We start from the raw sequence: 22,654 nt of genomic DNA, 5'->3' as shown, positions 1-22,654 counted from the left end.
GCGTCGTAGAAAACAGCTCGGGCGTCGTCTACCTCAAGTTAACTTATATTATCCTAGCTTGAACGGTTGATAAGAAAATAAAATAAAATATTATTAAAATATTAATAAAATATTTTTTTATTTAATAAAAAAAAACGCTTAACTTTACTCAGTAACGAATACCACCTCAAACACACAAAGCCTGACTGACTGGGATAAACTTCCAGTGGGCGCGAAAATGCCGAATGAACAATAATCTCCCAAAAATGATGTTACACATGCATTCACTCGCCTCATCCACGTTGAATATGCTTCTTCGCGCCAGCCCAACGGACAGCTTCCTCAAGTTCATGAGTTGTTCGTCTGACATTCCTCCGCGATTTAGTTAGTTCGCTGTATAGTCCGCCCCTGTCTCCTTGTTTGATGTTGCACTGCGATGTCTTTATGTATTAAACATGAGTCTAATGTCTATATTTGCTGAATATTTTTTTTTCTCGGAAAGGACTCTGATATTAAATTCGTGTACAAATTTGACTCCTGTGCATGAATCCATGTTCAGAGATTTGGCCGGTTAGTGCCAAAAAGCTACAACTTAAAATGTTGTTCATAAATTCAACTAAATTGGGCTCTTTGAATTTCAGTAACATTAAACTGACTTAAAAAAATCAAGTTGAATCTAGTATAACTTATAAAAAAAAAGTTGAAATTGCTTAAATTATTTTTATGAGTTAAAGTAACTTAAAAACATAAGTTGTCATGGCTTTTTCATCATATCATTTTTTTACAGTGTAGTGTAAATGAATACAAAGACATTTTTATCGCTCATATCTTTTGGACTGAAATACCACATACTAATATGTGGGGGCGTGGTGGGATTTCGGCAATCTCCCAATGGCCAATCAATTCTAGGTCTACTTTTCCTTTCCTCCACAGCCAATCACGTCGGGCCCCCTCAATTTGCGGGCCCTGGGGCTTCAGCCCCGCCTAGCCCTTATGTTAATCCGGCCCTGCTGACAAATGGGTAAAACCTAGTTCAGGTCTTCAGACTCATTCTTCCCACTGGTTGCTCTTTTGCGATTTGATAGACTTCAAGCGAAATCAAAGAGCGAACTGATGTGACATTATTTCGAACAAAATCTGGCCAAAACGAAGTTTTGTGTTCATTTTGGCAGTTCGAAACAGCTTGCCAAAGCGAACTTTCCGGAAAAGTTTGTTCCGGCTACAAAACACCTTCGTACTACCATTGGTCCGTGACTATTACGTCATAAGGCTGATTTATACTTGACGCGTCCGCAAGTTCGCTTGACGGCAAATATGACATCATCGCAGTGTTGACGGAAGTTCGCTTTGAGTGCGCGCAAACTCATTTCGCGTGGCGGTGTGCCCGGCATTTTTTGTAACTTTCCGCACAGCTCCGCATCCAAAGATGCACGAGTTCAGGGCGATTCTAGCCGAACATGCACGTCTGTGCCGGCATTTGTGTGAAACCGAAGCAGTGTAATGTGAAGTTCAAACTCCATCAGGTGCTTTTTGACACTTTGACGGAAAATGCATAGTTTTTTTTTTTTTTGCAGCAACTCGGCATTTGTGTGAAACAGAAGCAGTTTGATGTGAAGTTCAAACTCCACCAGGTGCAACTTTCAAGGCTTTGAGGGAAAACAATGTAGAGTTTTTTTGCATAGTTTGTCCAAGGCTTTTTAATTGAAGTACGTTTTATTTTATTGTATAAAAATAGAATTAGAATTCATTTAGATACTATTTATACACTATTTGCTTAAAGTTGTCTTGTGTTTGATGCAAAATAAAGCCAATAGTTTAAGATTGTTTTAAGTTTGTACATAAAGAAATTATGAATTCATCAACTCATTCATCATGTGAGAAGACTTGTACCGGGAAATGACTACTTCTTACCGGTGATTCCCGATGGTTTTAGAGGGCAATTACTCCTCGTCTCCCCCTGTCGTTTCAAAGAATAGTGCAATGGCGAACGCGACAAGTATAAAAGCCTCGTCCGTTTGGGAAGGTGCGAGCGCAGTCAGCGGAGGCTCGCGGAGCAGAGCCAGGCGAAAGTATAAATTATATAAAGAAAGTATATAGGAGGTGTGCGCTGAGGCTCCGCCTGCTTTCTCACGGAACTCTTCTCTGAGTTCATTTTAGTGATGGGAAGTTCGGATCATTTTACCGACTCGGACCTTTGAGTCTCGTTCAGCAAAATGAACGAATCTTTTTTCGAGTCATTTCGTTCATTTCGTTCATTTTAGGAAAGAGAATTGATTAGTTCATCTCTCGAGTCTTTCGAATCATTCGTTATTTTGTCATGTGACGTGACAGCATTGGATAGAGAAATTAGTTAATTTACAAGCTTCCTTACAAACGGATGCATAGTTATTATTATTATTATCATCATCATTATAATTATTATTTACTCTTACAGTTACGTGATGCGTTTCTGGTCTCAAATTGTACTTGCAACTACAAATTGCTTTTTACTTCTTACAGTTTATAAATGTGTGAATTTCTGTCATTATGGTTCTTTTCCATAACACGGAATGTTGTAACAAAGGAAATAAAGAGTTGGTTATTATTATTAGGTCTCTTTCCGGCTCAGACTGCATAGGGTAAGCTTATGGGTCTGTCACGTGATGAACGATCGACTCGATAAACCCGAAGACTCGAGAGATGAACTAATCAATTCTCTTTCCGTCTCAGACTGCATTGGTTAAACTTATGGGGCTGTCACGTGATGAATGAATGACTCGAAAAACCCGAAGACTCGAAACAGGTGAACTGCTTGACTAATTCCAGTACAGAACCTATAGGATGTTGCGGATGCGCGACTGAACGAATCACTCCCCGAGACGACTCGTTCTTCCCGAGTCACATTAAAGATTCGTTCAAAATGAATGAATCGTTCAAGAACGACCCAACACTAGCTAATTTCGTCTGTCGAGTCCTTGGTGAGGTGAGATGTCCACGGGTAAAACAGTGGAGAGCCGCTTTATAGTAGCAAATTAAGTTTTGCTTTTGATGAAATGACACACTGACACTGTTTTTCTTGCTGCTTGACTTCACGGGAGAGCTAATTTGCAGAGCTTGTGCAAGCATACCCATGTTGCTATGAACAGATGCTTTTTATAAAAAATGCTTGCTGTTCTCTCCATTCTTGTTGTGTTTATTTTGTTACTAAGAGGAAAGCGCAGCACATATTTACATATTCATTTAAACGTTGCTTTCATCAGAGTGGGCAGCATGTTCGATAACAGTATACCGCTGCTCACGTATTTCGAACTTCGTTTTACCTCTAAACAAAGAACAAAATAGAATATGGAAGTAAAATAATTGACAAATGTTTTTGAAACAAATAAGAATGCTGAAAAAATAATGCATTGCATTAACAGTGCTTGCATTTTTAGGGGCTCAAATTTAACATAGTTGTTTATTTAAGCTGTCAATATTTCAATTCAAAACATTTCACACACATTTTCATAATTCAAAAATTCATATTCACCTTCCAGAGTTCACTTTCAAAATATTCAGTCTGTTTAAAAATACGATGTATAATATTCGACAGGCAATTTTCAGTCCATTTTATTTCACTTTACAAATTTGCTTCTACTAATTCAGTGGTTCAAATTCGGCAGAAAACAAATGCAAACAAATATGTTATATGCCGGGCTTCAGGTGCTTTCACTTTCGAATTTGCGATCTTGTCACGTTTTACAAGAAAAGATAATTGTCTGCTTTGCTAACATACATCTACTACAGTTCTCGGAGTTGATCACAATTTGTGGGCTTTTGCTTGTCCACTCGCCTTTTGAGGACTGACCACAGGTTTTCTATGGGATTGAGATCCGGGGGGTTGCCTGGCCAGTGGCCACAGATCCAAAATTTCAATGTAATGATCTTCGAGCCACTTCTTTATCACTAGGGGTGCTCCGATTGATCGGCTACCGATCACTAGTGGCCGATAATCACGTTGGGACATGCAGCGGCACCGTCTCAGTCTCTGTCCGGCGCGGGTGAAATAATTATAATGCTGAAGGTGAAGTACTCACCTTCATATTTCTTCATTAAATAACTTATAAAGTCATTTGAAAACCTTGTGTGAGACATAATTTCACAAACAGCGTGAGTGAATCACCGCACACGCTCTCTCAAAATACGCAAATGGCTTTAAATTACCACATCGCTTCTGCAATATAAGCTAGCTGCACAGTTGACACAGGAATTGTCACTTGCACAGTCCAGGCAGTGTCACATCATCACTAAAGTTTATAAATTGCATTTCTTGACCGTACGCTCATGCACACTCACAGCGCACACACATAACGCCAGGTTCACATTACTCCTTTTGCAGTGCATACATGGTGCGTATTTTTTCCGTGCTCATGTTAGCGGTTTAAAGTGTTCACTGCACACGGTTGCTGTCCGGCAGTGCGTTCAGGAGCGGTGCATCTGCAGCAGTGCCGAGATCGTTTCCGCACCAAGTCTATTGCTGCTCTGCAAGCGCTGAATTAAAGTAACGGCACATTGTTTTCAGTAAATATGAAAATGGATTGACACGAAAATGTAGTAATTATACCATAAATGCATATTATTAAAGTCTACCGTGTTTCACTGTCAACACATGGCTTTTTGGCTAGATTTAAAGGGAAACGCAGGATTGCTTGTAATAAAGATTTAAATGCAAAAGAAAAGGCAGTAGAGCTGACTATTTCTGTCAATGGTAAGTTTGTGATAACGTAAGAAAAGTAGTTTAAATGTTTTGCCACTTGCTTGAGCAACTTAATATATAAATATAGAAGTAAATGCAAAAGTAAAAAGCATTGAATAATGTGTTGCTTATATTTATTGTGTTTAAACATGTCTGTGAATGATTGTATTACTGTACTGTGTAAAACAAAGAATTGCAATGCTGGAAAAGCATTTTCAGTGACAATGTTTGGATTTGAAATCAAAATAATGAATAAATGTTGTGTTTGTAGTAAACAGCCAGGGATCATAGCGGACTCTTCTGTGAAAGCACAGTCTGTGCTGCTTCCCCTCTCACAAGAGTCACCTAAGAGGGGAATTCTCCCCATTTTCAAAAATGAAATGCAGTCCCTGAATAAATGTCTAAAAATCCTGATTGGAGTATCACTATAAATAGTTATAAATTATAAAAAGAAGGCTTTAAAAAGATCGGTATCGGCAGATACTGCTTTCTGTGATCGGCCTCAAAAATCCTGATCGGAGCACCCTTATTTATCACTCTTGCTTTGTGACAACCCTAACCCTAAGAGCAGAAGAAACAGAAGAAGAAGAATAAGAACGCCAACGGATACAATAGGTGCCTACTTCGGTTCTTGGCCCCTAAAAATAACAATTCTAACAGATACAATAGGTGCCATCGCACCTTCGATGCTTGGCCCCTAATAATAAGAACGCCAATGGATACAATAGATGCCTACGCACCTTTGGTGCTTGGCCCCTAATAAATGTATTGTTTATTGTTTGTTCATGTTAGTTAAAGGTGCTCTATGTAAGTTTTTGACTCTACTAAAGCATACAAATACCATAATGTGTTTGCAGATATTGAAGAAACATGCTAAGTTAACATAATTGTTTATCTGAAAAACAATGCTACAGTCAGTTATTCTCCTTTCAAAATGTGCGTTCCGTGTCGCAATGTCTGTTTTTGATTTGGTCTGTGTGACTCCGCCCCTTTGCCAGTTTGCCCAATTGTATTTCGGCACCCCGGGTTGCCATTTGGCGGAAAACACAGCGTATTTCATTTCAGTCATGGAAGCTGCCAAACAAAAGGGGTCAGAGTCAGAGATCGAACATTCTACCCATCCTAAACAGCCTCGGCATCCATCCAAAAAAAGAATATGATCAACGGTATAATAAAAGCCGTATAAATATTGGAGATGTGTTTGAGAGATGGAGACAGCTTAAAACAGACAAAGGTTTCAAAATGAATGCTGAGATGTCTAATTTTATCTTTGACAGGTAAGTAATTAGCTAAAGTTAGTTAGCTGATGTATCCTGGCTACTAGTAGGAATATTTTAAGTAAATTCAACATTCAGACAGTACTCGTGTTTACACTGTTTCGTGGTACCTGGTTGTTAAGGCAGCGTGTATTCGAGACAGTGTGGCCGACTAGTGCGGAGGTGCAGACGGGTCATGGCTGTTTATCTCATCGGTAACAACCGTGACAGAAAAATACGAAAACTACGAAATACGAAATTGTATTTACCAATGCAAATGCAACTGAATTAGTTGATGTGGTGAAATTATGCTGACGTACATTGCTAGGTAAACACTTCTGTTATATTATATTTTTAGCTACGAGGGTCCACGAACCTCAACCTTTAAAAAAAAAAATAATTTCAATATTCAATTAAAACAAATAATGACCCTGTAAAAAAAAAAACATTAATTTCATATAATTATTTACACAATTTTAATTGCTATGTAAATACATTTGCCACTTCTGAACAGTCTGTGTAAATATACCTAAATGGCACTTCAGATGTAGCTTCTGAAAACAATGTTATGGACACACTGGAGACATAAAAGTTTTAAAATATTTATTTCTAAAGCCACTTGTTTGTAATGTCTGTATATAATGGTGTGGGGGATATTTTCTTGTCACAGCATCATCAATGCCTCAGTCTATCTAGAGTATTATTGCTGATCATGTCCATCCCTTGATGACCACATCTTGTGATGGCTAATTCCAGCAGGATAATTCTCTATGTCACAGAGCGTGAATCATTTCAAACTGGTTTCTTGAATATTACAATAAGTTCACTATACTCTATACACTATACTCTATATAATGGTCTCCACAGTCACCAGATCTCAATTCAATAGAGCACCTCTGGGATGTGGTGGAACAGGAGATTCGCATCATGGATGTGCAGCCGACAAATCTGCAGAAAATGTGTGATGCTGTCATGTCAATATGGACCAAAAGCTCAGAGGAACAGAGAATTAAGGCAGTTCTGAGGACAAAAAGAAGGCCAACCTAATACTAGCAAGATGTATCTAATAAAGTGGCTGGTGACAATTATCTCATTGGCCAATCACATGGCAGCAACTCAATGCATTTAAGCATGTAGAGATGGTCAAGATGATCTGCTGAAGTAAACAGGAAATTAACACCTTATTCTGTGTAGCGAATCAGCTCATGGGAAATATGAATAATTAATCATAACCAAAGACAACACACACAGTGACTATAAGGATATGTGTGTTCATTCAAAGAAAGGTTTTCCTATGGATTAATTAGGGAAGAGTCCATTTCTACTGTGCACTGTGTCTCTTCCTATGGAAAAGGCAGTGATTTTCCCTGCTCACATTCCTCTGGGTCATAAAACCAGTGGTATCAGCATTAGTTGCCATGGGGACCAGGGGCCTGTTCGGCTTTCCTGGGGTGTTACGCATTTCGGGGGAAGGGTCCATAGGTCCTCATATGGCTTGTTAACTGAGGGGTGTTACAGAGTATTTGTTAAATATAGCTAACAAAATATATATTGTGTGTTTGATTGGTCCAGACGCTACATCTGTCTGTTCCTCAAATTAAGCTATCAAATATCTTCAGAAAACCTAGAATATAGTGCACAAAAATGCTTATGAGGCCTTTATAGCAGTTTCTTGTCCTCTTTGGAGTTTTGCAGTAACAGCTATAATGCACAGTATCGGATTTGGATCGGTCCGACCAATACCTGATCTGGCAAAAAAATGTTAATGTTTTATAATCTATTTTTTATCTTTTTTTTTTTTTTAATTATTTAGCATCAAACAAACATCAGTAGGTTGTAATATAGAGTATTACACTAGCAACACCAAGGTCATTGGTTCGATTCCCATGAAAAGCAGAAACTGATAAAATGTTTACCTTGAATGCAATTTAAGTGGCTTTGGATAATTTGTGATTTCAGGATTCTTTGATAAATAAAAAGTTAAAAAGAGCAGTATTTATTTAAAATAAAAATCTTTTATAACAATATACACTACTGTTCAAAAGTTTGGGGTCAGTACATTTTTTTCTTTCTTTTTTGAAAGAAATTGGTACTTTTATTCAGCAAGGATGTGTCAATTTGATAAAAAGTGATAGTAAAGACTTGTATCATTAGAAAAAAATCATGTTTTGAATAAATACTGTTCTTTAAAACATTTCTTTTCATTTCTAATTCCAAATTTGATGTGAGATTAATTTGTGATTAATTAGATTAATTATTGTGATTTCAGGATTCTTTGATAAATAAAAAGTTAAAAAGAGCAGTATTTATTTAAAATAAAAATCTTTTATAACAATATACACTACTGTTCAAAAGTTTGGGGTCAGTACATTTTTTTCTTTCTTTTTTGAAAGAAATTGGTACTTTTATTCAGCAAGGATGTGTCAAATTGATAAAAAGTGATAGTAAAGACTTGTATCATTAGAAAAAAATCATGTTTTGAATAAATGCTGTTCTTTAAAACATTTCTTTTCATTTCTAATTCCAAATTTGATGTGAGATTAATTTGTGATTAATTAGATTAATTAATCACCACATTGTGTAATTAGATGAATTTTTTAAAATGCTTGACAGCCCTAAAATACGTGTGTGTGTGTGTGTGTGTGTGTGTGTGTGTGTGTGTCACAGCTTAGCAAAGCTGCACTTGATAGATTGTTACAGCCACAGTTGTATAAATAATACATTTAAAGGTGACATATCATGAAAATCTGACTTTTCCAGGTTTTAAACGCTATAATCAGGTCCCGGTGCATCTACCAACCAAGGAAAGGTGAAAAAGATTAACCCAGTAACTTTGTTTTGGTAAGCCTTTTTCTGCAAGCGTCTGTAAAAAACGATCGCGTCTGATTTCACTCCCTTGGTGATGTTGCAAAGGGATCTCATTATAATATTACCGCCCCTTAATCTTAACGTTTCCACCCACGGCACCATCATTTTGATTTCGCAAGCAACAACGGTGTGCCAAGTCTAATGCCATGGCGAAAGTTTGAGCAAAACATGCTAACTGTTCTGCCTTTGGCTGCACAGACGAGCACAGAACACTTTAGAGTCCCAGCCTCAGAGGAGACAACAGAGCAGTGGATTTATTGATTTATTTACTGTATATTGCTGCTGCCACACAGATCTAAAATAAACATGCAATTTATTTCCCAGCTGTTTACCTTCACAGACATAACCAACTGTTTTTGTAACTCGTGTGTTTTTAACGTAAACTTGTGTGTGAATGAGAACTTAGTTTGGTACTCACATGCTGTGACAGCCACTTTCTCTATGTGTGCACTCAGAAAACCTTATATCAGAAGTTTAAACTTATATAGTTTATAACGCATGATTTCAGCACGATAAACATGATAATCAGAACCAAAATATATGTTTTTTTGCAGGTACGATATGTAATGGCGCAGCCAGTGTTGCAAAGAATTGGGATACTTTAACACTGTTGCCGCGGGTTGTTTTTCATGTCTGCGGGTTGAAGCGACCCAAAAAATGTGATATTTAGCCCCTGGAATGTGAATTTTAACGGGGGACCCCCCTCGAAATGCGATTGGCCTAGTTTTGAGTAGCGATTGTACGGGTTTTGTTGTGAAAACCTGGCAACCCTGGGCGCAGCTCTATTCTGGAAAAGGGGGCGGGGAGCAGTAGCTACTAGTCGTGTTCTCTTTTGGAATGCCAAACAAAGTAGTTTCGCTTTCACAACGAAACACACAGCGTCACACACGGCGGCCTAGAGTGAGCGGCGGCCGGCGGGCATGAGAACGGTGCGGCCGGCGGATTCGACGAAGGAGCGGCCGGCAGGCGGGCTTGTGGCAACCACATGTGACGACCCCGGCCTGGACTCCGCTTTGTCCACGGTGAAAGCCGATCCAGCGATTCACAGCGCGAAGTTGATGTCAGTTATTTTCTTATAATTTTGTAGAGGAATTTACAGTTAAAACCCAAGGACCAGGTGTTGAAATGAAGACCAGGAGTCAAAGATGCAATTGAAGAAAATTTTACTGAAGAAAATAGTTTGCAGTTTCATCAGCAGAAGCCAGCTTCAATACTCGCAATGGAGTTCGTAGGCCACTCTGCATACATGTAAAAAACACCAATAATTATACTCTAACAGAGGTCACTAATTACACTTCCATAACATACGCCTGCCCATACCATAACCCCACTGCCACCATTGCATTTCCAAACCATTATACTGCAAGAAGAGGGATTGTAAATCCACTCATTCATTCCCAAAACCCTAGTTTTTGTTTTTAAGTCCCTAAACAACTTAGCCCCCTCATATCTAACTGAGCTTCTATCTCCACATAACTCTTCTCGAGCTCTTCGATCCGGTAGTCATAGATTGCTCAATGTTCCCAGAGCCAGACTTAAACAAAGAGGTGAACGTGCCTTTGCTGTCGCGGGTCCTATCCATTATAAAGTGCAAGAAGAGGGATTGTAACTCCACTCATTCATTCCCCCATTAGAAACCATGTTGGGGTTCAAAACAAAATGTTAGTCTAACTTAAAATAAACCATAAATAAGTAAGACCCAGATTAAGCCATCTTTAAAAATAGAAATAAAAGGAATCATAATCATTATTTCCTCGAAAACCTAGAACAGTTCCTAGTTTATTACTTAATAGCCCTTTTATTAAGTTTTACTTTTACCACGCATCCGTTTGCAGTCATCATAGTCCACATGCTATTTAAACATAAATGAACATAAACCTAAACTTGTCAATGTTAAGAACATTTGGTCGAAATGACATTATAAGTATCAAAGTGTATAACTTAGAACTTACTTGTTCATTTATTGTAATGCATGTATTTTTATATCATGACATTACTGTTAATCATACTCAATGCCTTATTTTTTTTTATGCAAATCTTCTCAATTATCATACCATATTACTGTACTTACTAAATTAACAGCACATTCAGAAGCAAATCCTCAGGACCTCGTGTAAAGTCAATTTAGTTCTCACTGTTTTGTCAGTTAGAAATGCTTACAGGTCAGCTACCTGATCAATGTCTTAAAAACCCTTCATTCATATTTGGCATTTGGCAGTGATACTTATTTCATTCAAATTGTTATAAACCGAACAAGAGCAGACAGATTTCCCAATCCTATCACCAAATAAACAATACTATTGCTTAGTTCTAAACTGCCAAATATTCATTAAAGAGACATCCTCAGTTTCTGTAAATCTGTTTTGAAAAAGTAGACATTATCAAAAAGCCCTGTCAGTGTTCACAATAATGATATTAATTTACTTTGACTTGACAGGTCTTCATAAACAGCTCCATAGATCCTATCATCCTGTTACAATTTTGTTGTTTTAAAGATTAACTTCAGCTGCCATGTTTCATTTAATTAAAACCTCTTGTTACTGTATTCCTCCATCAACTGGTTAGCCAGCAGATCCAAAGGTTTTTGTTAATTTATCTCTGTTCTACATAACCCAAACTATTACATCACTCAGACCTTGAGGACACACACAGAGACAGCCTTATAGCTGCTTTTGCATTTAACCCATATTACCTAAACTGTATTCACTCCTTTGTTTTCCCACCAGCCTTTCTTTATGTCAGGGTGCTCTCTGGATAATTTGGTAAGTGACTTAGCCAATGAGTCACTGTTTCTCTGCCGTCAAGTCTAAAATATTTACCTTTACCATTCGAATAACCAAGTGTTAACTTGTTTAAATTTAGACCCTCAGTTGAATTTAGACATGGATTTTTAACCCATTATGGACGGCAATCTTAACATTTCACAAATCCAAATCATATAAACACTCTTAAACATATTAATCCAGAGAGTGATTCAAATCAGCATTATAAAGGCCAAAAGAAGTTGTTATTACCCGTAGCAGACAGAGCTGGATAACAAATCCACTTAAAGCTCGTCCCATGTTCTGTATCCTCTTTTCGTCAGATTCTCTCAGAATTATTGACTTCTGTAAAGTTTGCCATTTCACTTAACCCATCTGTAATGATAAAACATTCATTCCAGAGGTTAGTGACACAACAGACACAAAACATAAATTAGTCATCCTCACGCTCACAGATACTAGACACATGAATATTGAAGCAGCTCATATTCAAGGTTTTGATTTTGGTGTTAAATCCGAAGGATTTAAACTGAACATTTTCCTGTCAGTTTTACCTAGTTTGTACCTAGTCTCTTATCTAGTCTCAAACTTTGCCTGTTCATTATTGATTTTTATTTTGAGAAAAATCAGCTGGGTTGTTTTGGTCTTAATATCATTGCCTTGTTTTAGTTACACTTGCATAGCAGGCCGATAAGAGAGGCAAAACACCATCCCTGCCTCCACTCAAGCAGTCTCTCTCTCTCTTACTCTGCAAATAATCTTTTGACAGTCTCACCAAACTTTAACTTAGACTATAATATCAAATTCATTACAACATAGAACCCTTCATCATTCAAAGAGGTTAAAAATGTCAAAGTTTATATATCTCAAATCTTAATTTAACCTATTTAAAATACATTATGCTAGGAGCATTTCTTAAAATCATTTTTACCTCAAATGCTTAGTTCCCTTAACCTTTGTTATCCAAACCATCTCTTGATTCAGCAAAAGCAGTCTTCATCTTTAGCCACCACCATGTCTTGTAATTATCCTATGCCATGCCTAAGGACCTGCATCAGTAAAAACTATGATTTAGACATATTAGTTCAATATCATCTCAGCCTCATACATTCAGGCATTCATAACTCTGCATAGGAGACTTTTCATACAGTTCTTGCCAGTAAAGCAGATACTTCATGATCCTGATATAAATTAAGACATTTTGTCTCAAAATAATGGCTGTCATCACATGGTCTCAGATGGTTCTTGAAAGCCCATTGCCATTAACTCTTCATAAATAAGCTCCTTTTCCTCAGGGTGTGATCCCCTGGCATATATAGTTGCATCAAGTTGTGGACACTTGTCACAGTGAAAAACAAGCCATCAAGGAATGCGGTTGCTGGTGATCAGGTCTGGAGGGAGCTCACATTTTTGAGGCAGATTGCTGTAACTTCTTACAGTTCCCCCCTTATCGATGCTTTTAGGCCTAACAAGCATCCGCTCAACTCCGCTACCATCTCACATATAACACCTCCCTTCTGGGCAGGTGCCCAGTGGCGGTGACCCCCTGCCTTAGGTTGCCCTCTGCTTGGCCAAAAGAGGATCTTACCCATCATTGAGAAATCACTTCATGCACACTGGTAACCGCTCTTTCTGCAGCGTGGGAAAGGTGCACTCAAGAACCATGAGAGCCATTGACACCACCTACTAGTGTTAAAACATTGAGACGGGTTAATCACACTAATATTTAATCACTAAAATCAACTGGATATCTTCAAACCATCATGCTGAAATTACTCAGTGAATTTAGATTTCACACCCTTCCATTCAGTGTAATGTTCTGCTACTTCTGTAGCCGGAGCCATCGGGCCCTGTATGATGGTGGAGACTAAAATGAAGACAGATAAGTTACTGGTCATAGAACAAACAGCAATACAACTGTATAACTATTCAAAATCATTACCTCTATAGCTCAGGGTCTGTATTATGATTTTAAAGACCTCATGTCTCTTCAACAATAGCCCCATGATTGTTATTAAGTCTTTTTACAATCTTTTATTTCTTAAATGCATTGGGCAGTTGAAACATTTAACTACTGATTGCCCTCTTAATGCATAAAATCTGAAATGTAGAATTTTTGAACTCCTTGTAGCGTGTCCTTCAACATCTCAGGGTCTATGATTGTCAACTGAAACACTGTGTTTTACTATAAATAGCTTGTTATCACTTATGATACAGGCTCAGATAACAGCATTTAGCTGACTTTGAATGAGCGAGAGAACTCTGAGGGATTCAGGACTGGTAGCAATGCATTTTCATTAACTTTTAGCAAATTCATTGTACTATCTTTTTACTCTAGCCCAGCTTAAGACTTGTCAGAGCTGACATGCATTTTCAAATAAACATCTCTATTTTTGCAACTGAAAGGTTTCTTCAAAGTTAGTTCTTTTGCAGTCCTTGTCGGTACATTTACATCAACTTGTACCTATTCATTCACTTAATTCTGGCCATGGCTTTGGAATTTCAATGGTTTGTTAGTTCTTTTGCAGTCCTTGTCGGTACATTTACATCAACTTGTACCTATTCATTCACTTAATTCTGGCCATGGCTTTGGAATTTTAACAATGGTTTTAAATCTGTCAGGGGTTATCTGACCCAGATATGTTACTTCGGGTTGTGCTAGCTGTGCTTTCTTCAAATTAACTTTGAAACCCCGTTTATGTTACTTGTTTACAACATTATCATCTCATATGCAAACAATAATTTTTCACTGGAAATTGGCATTTGGCTATGATGCTGAGTGGCTAAATTTTTGCAATCTGACAGTAAAATTACTCTTTTGCCCAAACATCAGTAAATATAGAAATGACAAATTTTCCACTCAGAACATGTCTCTGTTACTTTTACAGTTTAAACCAGAGTCATGGTGGGGGCCAGCACGAGATAAAAACAACTGTTTCATTGCAGTCAAATGCAATCTTGTCTTCTAAAGCAAAACATAAGCTTCTAAGTTTTTCCAAAATGCTACTGCCAATTTTTGTGCCTACACAGTCTTTTAATCAACCCAGAATTCTGTTCAGTATATTATTAGAGCTTGCAACAACTATACAGGGACTGGAACAGATTTATGATATCATTCTTTGTCATTCAAACCTTATATGCACAAAGAATCAGATGAAATCATCACTCAGTTACTTCTGGGATTTTTTATTTTAACAAATTAAAAATCAAAATAACTTTACATATCTGAAAATAGGCACAAACATTTAGAAATTTGTATCTTCCTGGTTCTTTCTTTGTTTGCAGCTAATCAAGTTTTTGTTTCAAATTTCCAATCAGAATCAAAGCGCAAGCTGACCATTCTTTCAACAAATTTAGAGAATATCTTTAAGGTGAGAGCTTCAGAGCTGAGCTATTTACAGCATTTGCTCTCTTCTGTTTCATTATTTCTATCAGGACTAAGCAAGTTACCTAATTTGTCAGCCATATTCTATCACAAACCAAAAACCAAAAGAGATGATAGCAGCAAGAGATTGAGGCGGCGATCTTACCAACAGCACTTGGCTTCTGCGTGATGAAACTGCAAAGTATACTCCAGAATTTCCATATACTGGTCCAATCCAATTAGGTGTCATGAAAACAAAATTTTAGCTCTTTCGGGGTTGTGCCTGATGCATCCCAGATCAATCAATCCTTGCCGTAACATATATATGGATATGAGTATTTTTGGTTACTCTTTTCCCTAACCAACTGACCTGACCTGATCGCTAAACTCGGGGCACCCCTGTCTGAGACGGAAGGAATAGAGAGTTGGTTGAGCGATTTACGACTAGAACCCCCCTTCTAGCATCTTACATTCTCTAGGTATTTTATATACCTTAACACAGACTGCACTATCTGGCCTCTACGGCTCTCAGTGCCACAGAATGCACTATGGCCTTTACGGCTCTCAGTGCCACACACATAGAGAATGCGTTTTGTCCCCCCCCCCACCGGACTGTGCTTTTTACTCCCCAAAGGAAAGCACTACAAATTGTGGTGCACACCTCTCAAATTAAAGTCTACTTCTAAGACATATAGGTGTGCACCTGTACACCTTTTTACACACAAAAAGTAACTTAAAGTTACAGGTGTACCTTACACTATGACAGTTTACCAAAAACAAATTCACACAAAGTCTGGTGTCACCCACTCACGTCTGAGTGAGTCTACAATCGCTCTCCCTTCTCTCTCACTCCCTCCGCCACAGACAGTCCCTATCCAGAAATAATTTTCAAAATCTTCCTACCTTGTTTTGTTGATTGATCAGGGATGTCACCAAAGAATGATTGCCCGCGGATTCTTCACCATTAACTGTTGGGGAATTAACAGTTAAAACCCAAGGACCAGATATGATGAATGAATACCAGGAGTCAGAGATTCGATCAAAATGAAGAAAATTTACTGAAGAAGATAGTTTGCAGTTTCATCAGCAGAAGTCAGCTTCAACACTTGCGATGGAGTTCGTGGCCGCTCTGCCTTACATTACAGAAAAACCACTAGTTATACCCTAACAGAGGATTCTAATTGCGTCAATACATAAGTCAGCAATATTCTGATTGGTTCCAAAACCTAGATAAACTTAGACAAGATCCACATATGGACGTAAGCACTCCAAACATATCTCCAACTGATTGGGCAGACGTCAGCGATCAGGGATCATACAAAGTAGGTGTCTTCCAGACACCTATTCTTGACCAGGATGACGGCAGCTGGCAGAGACAGTCTTCTAACACAGAGAGAGATAGCTACCAGCACACACACATACCCACAGAGCACTTATCAGAATTTTATCAGTATGGTTCATTACACACACACTATGCAAGTCTCAGTGCATTTCATACATGCATATCTTTACATATTTATTCGTGTTACTATTACTATTCACCTGGACAAAACTTCGGCGCGTAACTCACCCCGCACCGTTTGTCGTAGACCCATGAATGAGGTGTCAAATCGTGAGGCTTATCGCTCTTTCCCGTTGCAACATCCTCGACAGTTTTCTTCCAGAATCTGGTATTTTCTGCAGCGTGGGAAAGGTGCACTCAAGAACCATGAGAGCCATTGACACCACCTACTAGTGTTAAAACATTGAGACAGGTTAATCACACTAATATTTAATCACTAAAATCAATTGGATATGTTCAAACCATCATGCTCAGATTACTCAGTGAATTTATATTTCACACCCGTCCATTCAGTGTAATGTTCTACTACTTCTGTAGCCGAAGCCATCGGGCCCTGTTTGATGGTGGAGACTAAAAATAAGACAGACAAGTTACTGTTCATAGAACAAGCAGCAACACAACTGTTTAATTATTCAAAATCATTACTTCTATAGCTCATGGTCTATTTAGATTTTAGAGACTTCATGTCTCTTCAACAATAGCCCCTAGATTTTTATTAAGTCTTTTTACAATCTTTTATTTCTTAAATGCATTGGGCAGTTGAAACATTTAACTACCAATTGCCCTCTTAATGCATAAAATCTGAACTCCTTGTAGCATGTCCTTTAACATCTCAGGGTCTATGATTTTCAACTGAAACTCTGTGCTTTACTACAAATAGCTTGTTATCACTTATGACACAGGCTCAGATAACAGCATTTAGCTGACTTTGAATGGGAGAGAGAACTCTGAGGGAATCAGGACTGGTAGCAATGCATTTTCATTTTAAACTTTTTAACAATTTAATTGTACTATCTTTTTACTCTAGCCCAGCTTAAAACTTTTTCAGAACATTTACATCAACTTGTATTTATCCATTCACTTACTTCTGGCCATTGCTTTGGAATTTCAACAATGGTTTTAAATCTGTCAGGGGTTACCTGACCCAGATATGTTACTTCGGGTCGTGCTAGCTGTGCTTTCTTCAAATTAACTTTGAAACCCCCGTTTATGTTGCTTGTTTACAACATTATCATCTCATATGCAAACAATCATTTTTCACTAGAAATTGGCATTTGGCTATGATGCTGGGTGGCTAAATTTTTGCAATCCGACAGTAAAATTACTCTTTTGCCCAAACATCATATAACAATAAAATTTTCCACATTTTCCACTCAGAACATGTCTCTGTTACTTTTACAGTTTAAACCAGAGTCATGGTGGGGAGATAAAAACGTCTTTTAATCAACCCAGAATTCTGTTCAGTATATTATTAGAGCTTGCAACAACTATACAGGGACTGGAACAGATTTATGATATCATTCTTTGTCATTCAAACCTTATATGCACAAAGAATCAGATGAAATCATCACTCAGTTACTTCTGGGATTTTTTATTTTAACAAATTAAAAATCAAAATAACTTTACATATCTGAAAATAGGCACAAACATTTAGAAATTTGTATCTTCCTGGTTCTTTCTTTGTTTGCAGCTAATCACGTTTTTGTTTTAACTTTCCAATCAGAGTCAAAGCACAGGCTGACCATTCTTTCAACAAATTCAGAGAATATCTTTAAGGTGAGAGCTTCAGAGCTGAGCTATTTACAGCATTTGCTCTCTTCTGTTTCATTATTTCTATCAGGACTAAGCAAGTTACCTAATTTGTCAGCCATATTCTATCACAAACCAAAAACCAAAAGAGATGATAGCAGCAAGAGATTGAGGCGGCGATCTTACCAACAGCACTTGGCTTCTGCGTGATGAAACTGCAAAGTATACTCCAGAATTTCCATATACTGGTCCAATCCAATTAGGTGTCATGAAAACAAAATTTTAGCTCTTTCGGGGTTGTGCCTGATGCATCCCAGATCAATCAATCCTTGCCGTAACATATATATGGATATGAGTATTTTTGGTTACTCTTTTCCCTAACCAACTGACCTGACCTGATCGCTAAACTCGGGGCACCCCTGTCTGAGACGGAAGGAATAGAGAGTTGGTTGAGCGATTTACGACTAGAACCCCCCTTCTAGCATCTTACATTCTCTAGGTATTTTATATACCTTAACACAGACTGCACTATCTGGCCTCTACGGCTCTCAGTGCCACAGAATGCACTATCAGGCCTCTACGGATCTCAGTGCCACACACATAGAGAATGCGTTTTGTCTGAGTGAGTATCGCTCTCCCTTCTCTCACACTCCCTCCGCCACAGACAGTCCCTAACCAAGGGATTATTTTTCCAAAATTTTTCTTTCCTACCTTTCTTTCGTTGATTGATCAGGGATGTCACCGAAGAACGATTGCCAGCGCATCCTCCACCATTAACTATAGGGGAATTTACAGTTAAAACCCAAGGACCAGATATGATGAATGAAGATCAGGAGTCCGAGATGCGATCAATTAAAGAAAATTTTACTGAAGAAAATAGTTTGCAGTTTCGTCAGCAGAAGCCATCTTCAATACTCGCAATGGAGTTCGTAGGCCGCTCTGCATACATGTCAAAAACACCAATAATTATACTCTAACAGAGGTCACTAATTATGTCAATACATATCTCTTAAAGGGTTAGTTCACCGCAAAATGAAAATTATGCTGTGTTTTACTCACCCCCGAAGCATCCTAGGTGTATATGACTTTCTTCTTTCAGACGAATCCAGTCGGAGTTATATAAAAAATTGTCTTTGATCTTTCAAGCTCTATCGTTGTACTCAGCGGGTGTTGCATTGCTTCTGTTCAAAAGACGTGAAATAAAAAGCACCCTTCCACAAAAAAAAGTGTCTCACACGGCTCCGGGGGGTGAACAAAGGCCTCCTGTAGCGAATCGATGCGTTTTTGTAAGAAAAATATCCATATTCAAAACGTAATAATCACTTTAATGTAGCTTGCGCCAACAGTCCTACACGGAAGCAGCTCCGGGGGGATGACGTATGAGGTCAGCGCTGCACATGCGCCGGTGCTTCTCGTGAAAACCAACGTTTATTTACAGGATTGTAGGATTTCTATCCTCCTTACTTTAGCAAAGGAAAACTCACGTCCTCGGGCCTGCAAGCACGGGATATACAGCGTGACGCCACATGACTTTTTGACCATCTGCTTCCTGCATGACGGAAACCCTTACAAACTCCTTTTGTCACAGACAAAGAAACGAAACGTACACAGACAATCATTGAAAATCATTGAAAAGTATCGGGGCAATATATTCACAAATAATATGTTGTATGTCTTATATATATGCTTGATGTGTTTCATGTAATCGGTGCAACTTTAATCAGTGTTTATTACCCTTTTTAGGAAATAAGGTTATTAAAATGTGTGTAATATGTGAAGTTTAATCTTGAACGAATGGGCACGACAAATGCAGAACATTGAAATGAGTGAAAAGCTGTTATTTTGAACGGTGTGTGTTGTACGACACTTTATAGAAGTTATAAACAAAACCTGAAAAGACATTTCCCCACGTGATGAATTGAACAGCATTTTAATTTATGTACGAGAAGGGAACCACACAGGGCGTGGCTAAGCCCCACAGCCACCATCGGATTGGACAAACGCGTATGGGATGGACCAGCATCGAGCCTGCTTAAAAGGAATACAAAGCTCTCTCGGACTGGCTCGCTTTCCTCGCTCAAGACCTCTGGCTTTTATTTTGATAACAGCGCGACAAAAGCGCTCCCATGCCGTAACATCGCACAGCGAGACTCCAGAACTCAAACACTTCAGCTGAAGCTTCGTAACTCCGCAGAACGCAAAGCCTTGCTAAAGCAGTCTCTTTCTCAGAAGAACCCGAGGCTCCGCTGTAACCCGGCAACCAACCACTCCGAGAGGGCTTCCCCAAAAGGACGTCATCCAAACGTCATCTCAGCGACCAATCCGAAAGCTCCGGGGTTCCCTCAGCAGCCATCCAGGAAGCCTGTGTCAGCAACAAAACAACTCAGCTTTTCAGCTGTCAACCAAAGCAAAATGCAAGTAAACGAACAAAATCTTATCTCTGCTGAAATGGTGTCGAGCTAAATTTTAAGCAGTAAACATAAGCCAAATCTCTGCTTGTGATTTTCTCAGGATGCCAGTAAGAGAACTGTAGCGAATATCTTATGTGTGTTTTAGCTTAGTTTTGATGTAATCTAGAATAGCCAATAAAATTAATGTTTCATTTATAAAGGATCCTTGTCTGGTGTCATATAACTTTAAAGTTAAAACCTTTGCCAAAGATTACGTTACCTCGCTAAGAGCTTACAAATGATCATAATTGTATTACCCGTGGCCAGGGAAATAGCTGAGTACAACGATAGAGCTTGAAAGATCAAAGACAATTTTTAATATAACTCCGACTGGATTCGTCTGAAAGAAGAAAGTCATATACACCTAGGATGCTTCGGGGGTGAGTAAAACAGCATAATTTTCATTTTGCGGTGAACTAACCCTTTAAGTGATTATTTAGGCTAGAGATCAGGACTCAGACAAAACGGGTATCTCAGTCCAGAGACCTATTCCGGATCAGGGGGGGCATCCGATGACGAGCTTCTCCACTTACTCAGGAAAAGATGCCGACACACACAGAGAAAACTTATCTTCTGTTCAAGGTGGCCTGGCTCTGGCGAGAATCTTATCAGCATTCAGCATGGTTCATTACACACACACACACACACACACACACACACTATGCCTGTCTCTTTTTAGAGAGTAAAAATACAGAATAACGCAGGATTATTTCATATTTATTATGCAACTACCAGATAAATTGCTCAATAAGCAAGTTGCAAGCAATATCATGTGACTGGGACAACAGTGACATAAATGTCACAGTTGTCCCAATCACTGTCGCTCACGTACATGGGAGGTCGCCCTGACCTAATCATGGCACTGTGACCCTAGGAACAGAATAGACTTCAGCATGGAACTAAGTCAATCATCAAATAATCTAGGAGTTTAAATACTGATCAGTAACTTGATTAATAAACACATAAGAAATAATGAAATAATATTATTATGAAGGATATGGTAGATCGGCATCCACTCCTTCACCCTCATAAGATTAACCATTTAAACACTGTTGCTTTTTGTTGTCTGTAGGATAAAGAAGTGTAAGAATTACTATGAGGTACTGGGTATCAGAAAAGATGCCAACGATGAGGAACTGAAAAAGGCCTACAGAAAACTCGCTTTGAAATTCCACCCTGACAAAAACCATGCGCCAGGAGCAACTGAGGCTTTTAAAAGTAAAGCCGCCCTGAAACACCATATCCAATACATTGATGTACATAAAATATAAAACAATAAATGCTGTTTTTGTTCTTCTCCAGAGATTGGAAATGCTTATGCAGTGCTCAGTAACCCAGACAAGAAGAGGCAGTATGATGTCAGTGGAGCAGAGGATCACAGCAGCCCAAGTTACAACGCTCATGGAGGATTTGATTTCCACAGAGGTTTTGAGTCTGATATTACACCTGAAGAACTCTTTAACATGTTCTTTGGAGGAGGCTTCCCCTCATGTAAGCCCTTTTGTATAGATCATAAGCAGATACTCACACATTGCACATATATATTTTCTCCACATAGATGGAGAAATCTGCACAACATTCACTTGTATAAATTCTGGTTGGTAGGAGGAACTGTATAGGGTTTAAAGAGGGCTGGGTGTTATAAATTGGTGCACTGCACACAATAAAACTGTAGAAATTTGACAACCTGTATAAATTTTGGATTATTACCTCAACCATGGTTACACATATGTGATGTTGCAGTAATGCATTGTCACAAAGGCTTATTTGCATTTGTTTTAAGCCTTGCCTCAAGCCTAAAGGGGTCATATGATGCGATTTCAATTTTTCCTTTGGAGTGTTACAAGCTCTTGGTGCATAAAGAAGATTTGTAAAGTTGCAAAGACTAAAGTCTCAAATCCAAAGAGATATTCTTTATAAAAGTTAAGAGTCAACCACGCCTACCTAAAACGGCTCGTTCTAACACGCCCCCACATGTCTACGTTACGATGTGGGAAGATTTGCATAACACCACCCAAATATTCACGCAAAGAAAGAAGGTGTAACTTTTATTCTCCCTGTAGTATTGTTGCCGCCGCCGCCATGCCGTGGAGACACTGTGTTTTGTTGTGAAAGCGAAACTACTTTGTTTGGTCTTCCAAAAGAGGACGATATCCGCTTCGTCATGCCT

The 22,654-nt window shown here is 38.5% G+C and overlaps 1 protein-coding gene across 1 annotated transcript in view; it reads left to right on the top strand.

Annotated features, from left to right (window-relative positions):
- The window catches only part of dnajb14 (DnaJ heat shock protein family (Hsp40) member B14), a 58,564-nt gene that overhangs the window by 1,871 nt on the left and 34,039 nt on the right, over positions 1–22,654 (top strand). The window contains exons 2-3 of the mRNA XM_016472692.1: positions 21,557–21,702; positions 21,787–21,975. Coding sequence (XP_016328178.1) covers positions 21,557–21,702; positions 21,787–21,975 — 335 coding nt within the window. The remainder of the gene's footprint in view (positions 1–21,556; positions 21,703–21,786; positions 21,976–22,654) is intronic.

This window comes from Sinocyclocheilus anshuiensis, unplaced genomic scaffold, assembly GCF_001515605.1.
Source record: "Sinocyclocheilus anshuiensis isolate Anshui unplaced genomic scaffold, SAMN03320099.WGS_v1.1 scaffold1117, whole genome shotgun sequence".
NCBI lineage: Eukaryota > Metazoa > Chordata > Actinopteri > Cypriniformes > Cyprinidae > Sinocyclocheilus > Sinocyclocheilus anshuiensis.
The sequence above is the reverse complement of the archived record's forward strand: the minus strand, read 5'-3'. Positions and strand labels throughout refer to the sequence as shown.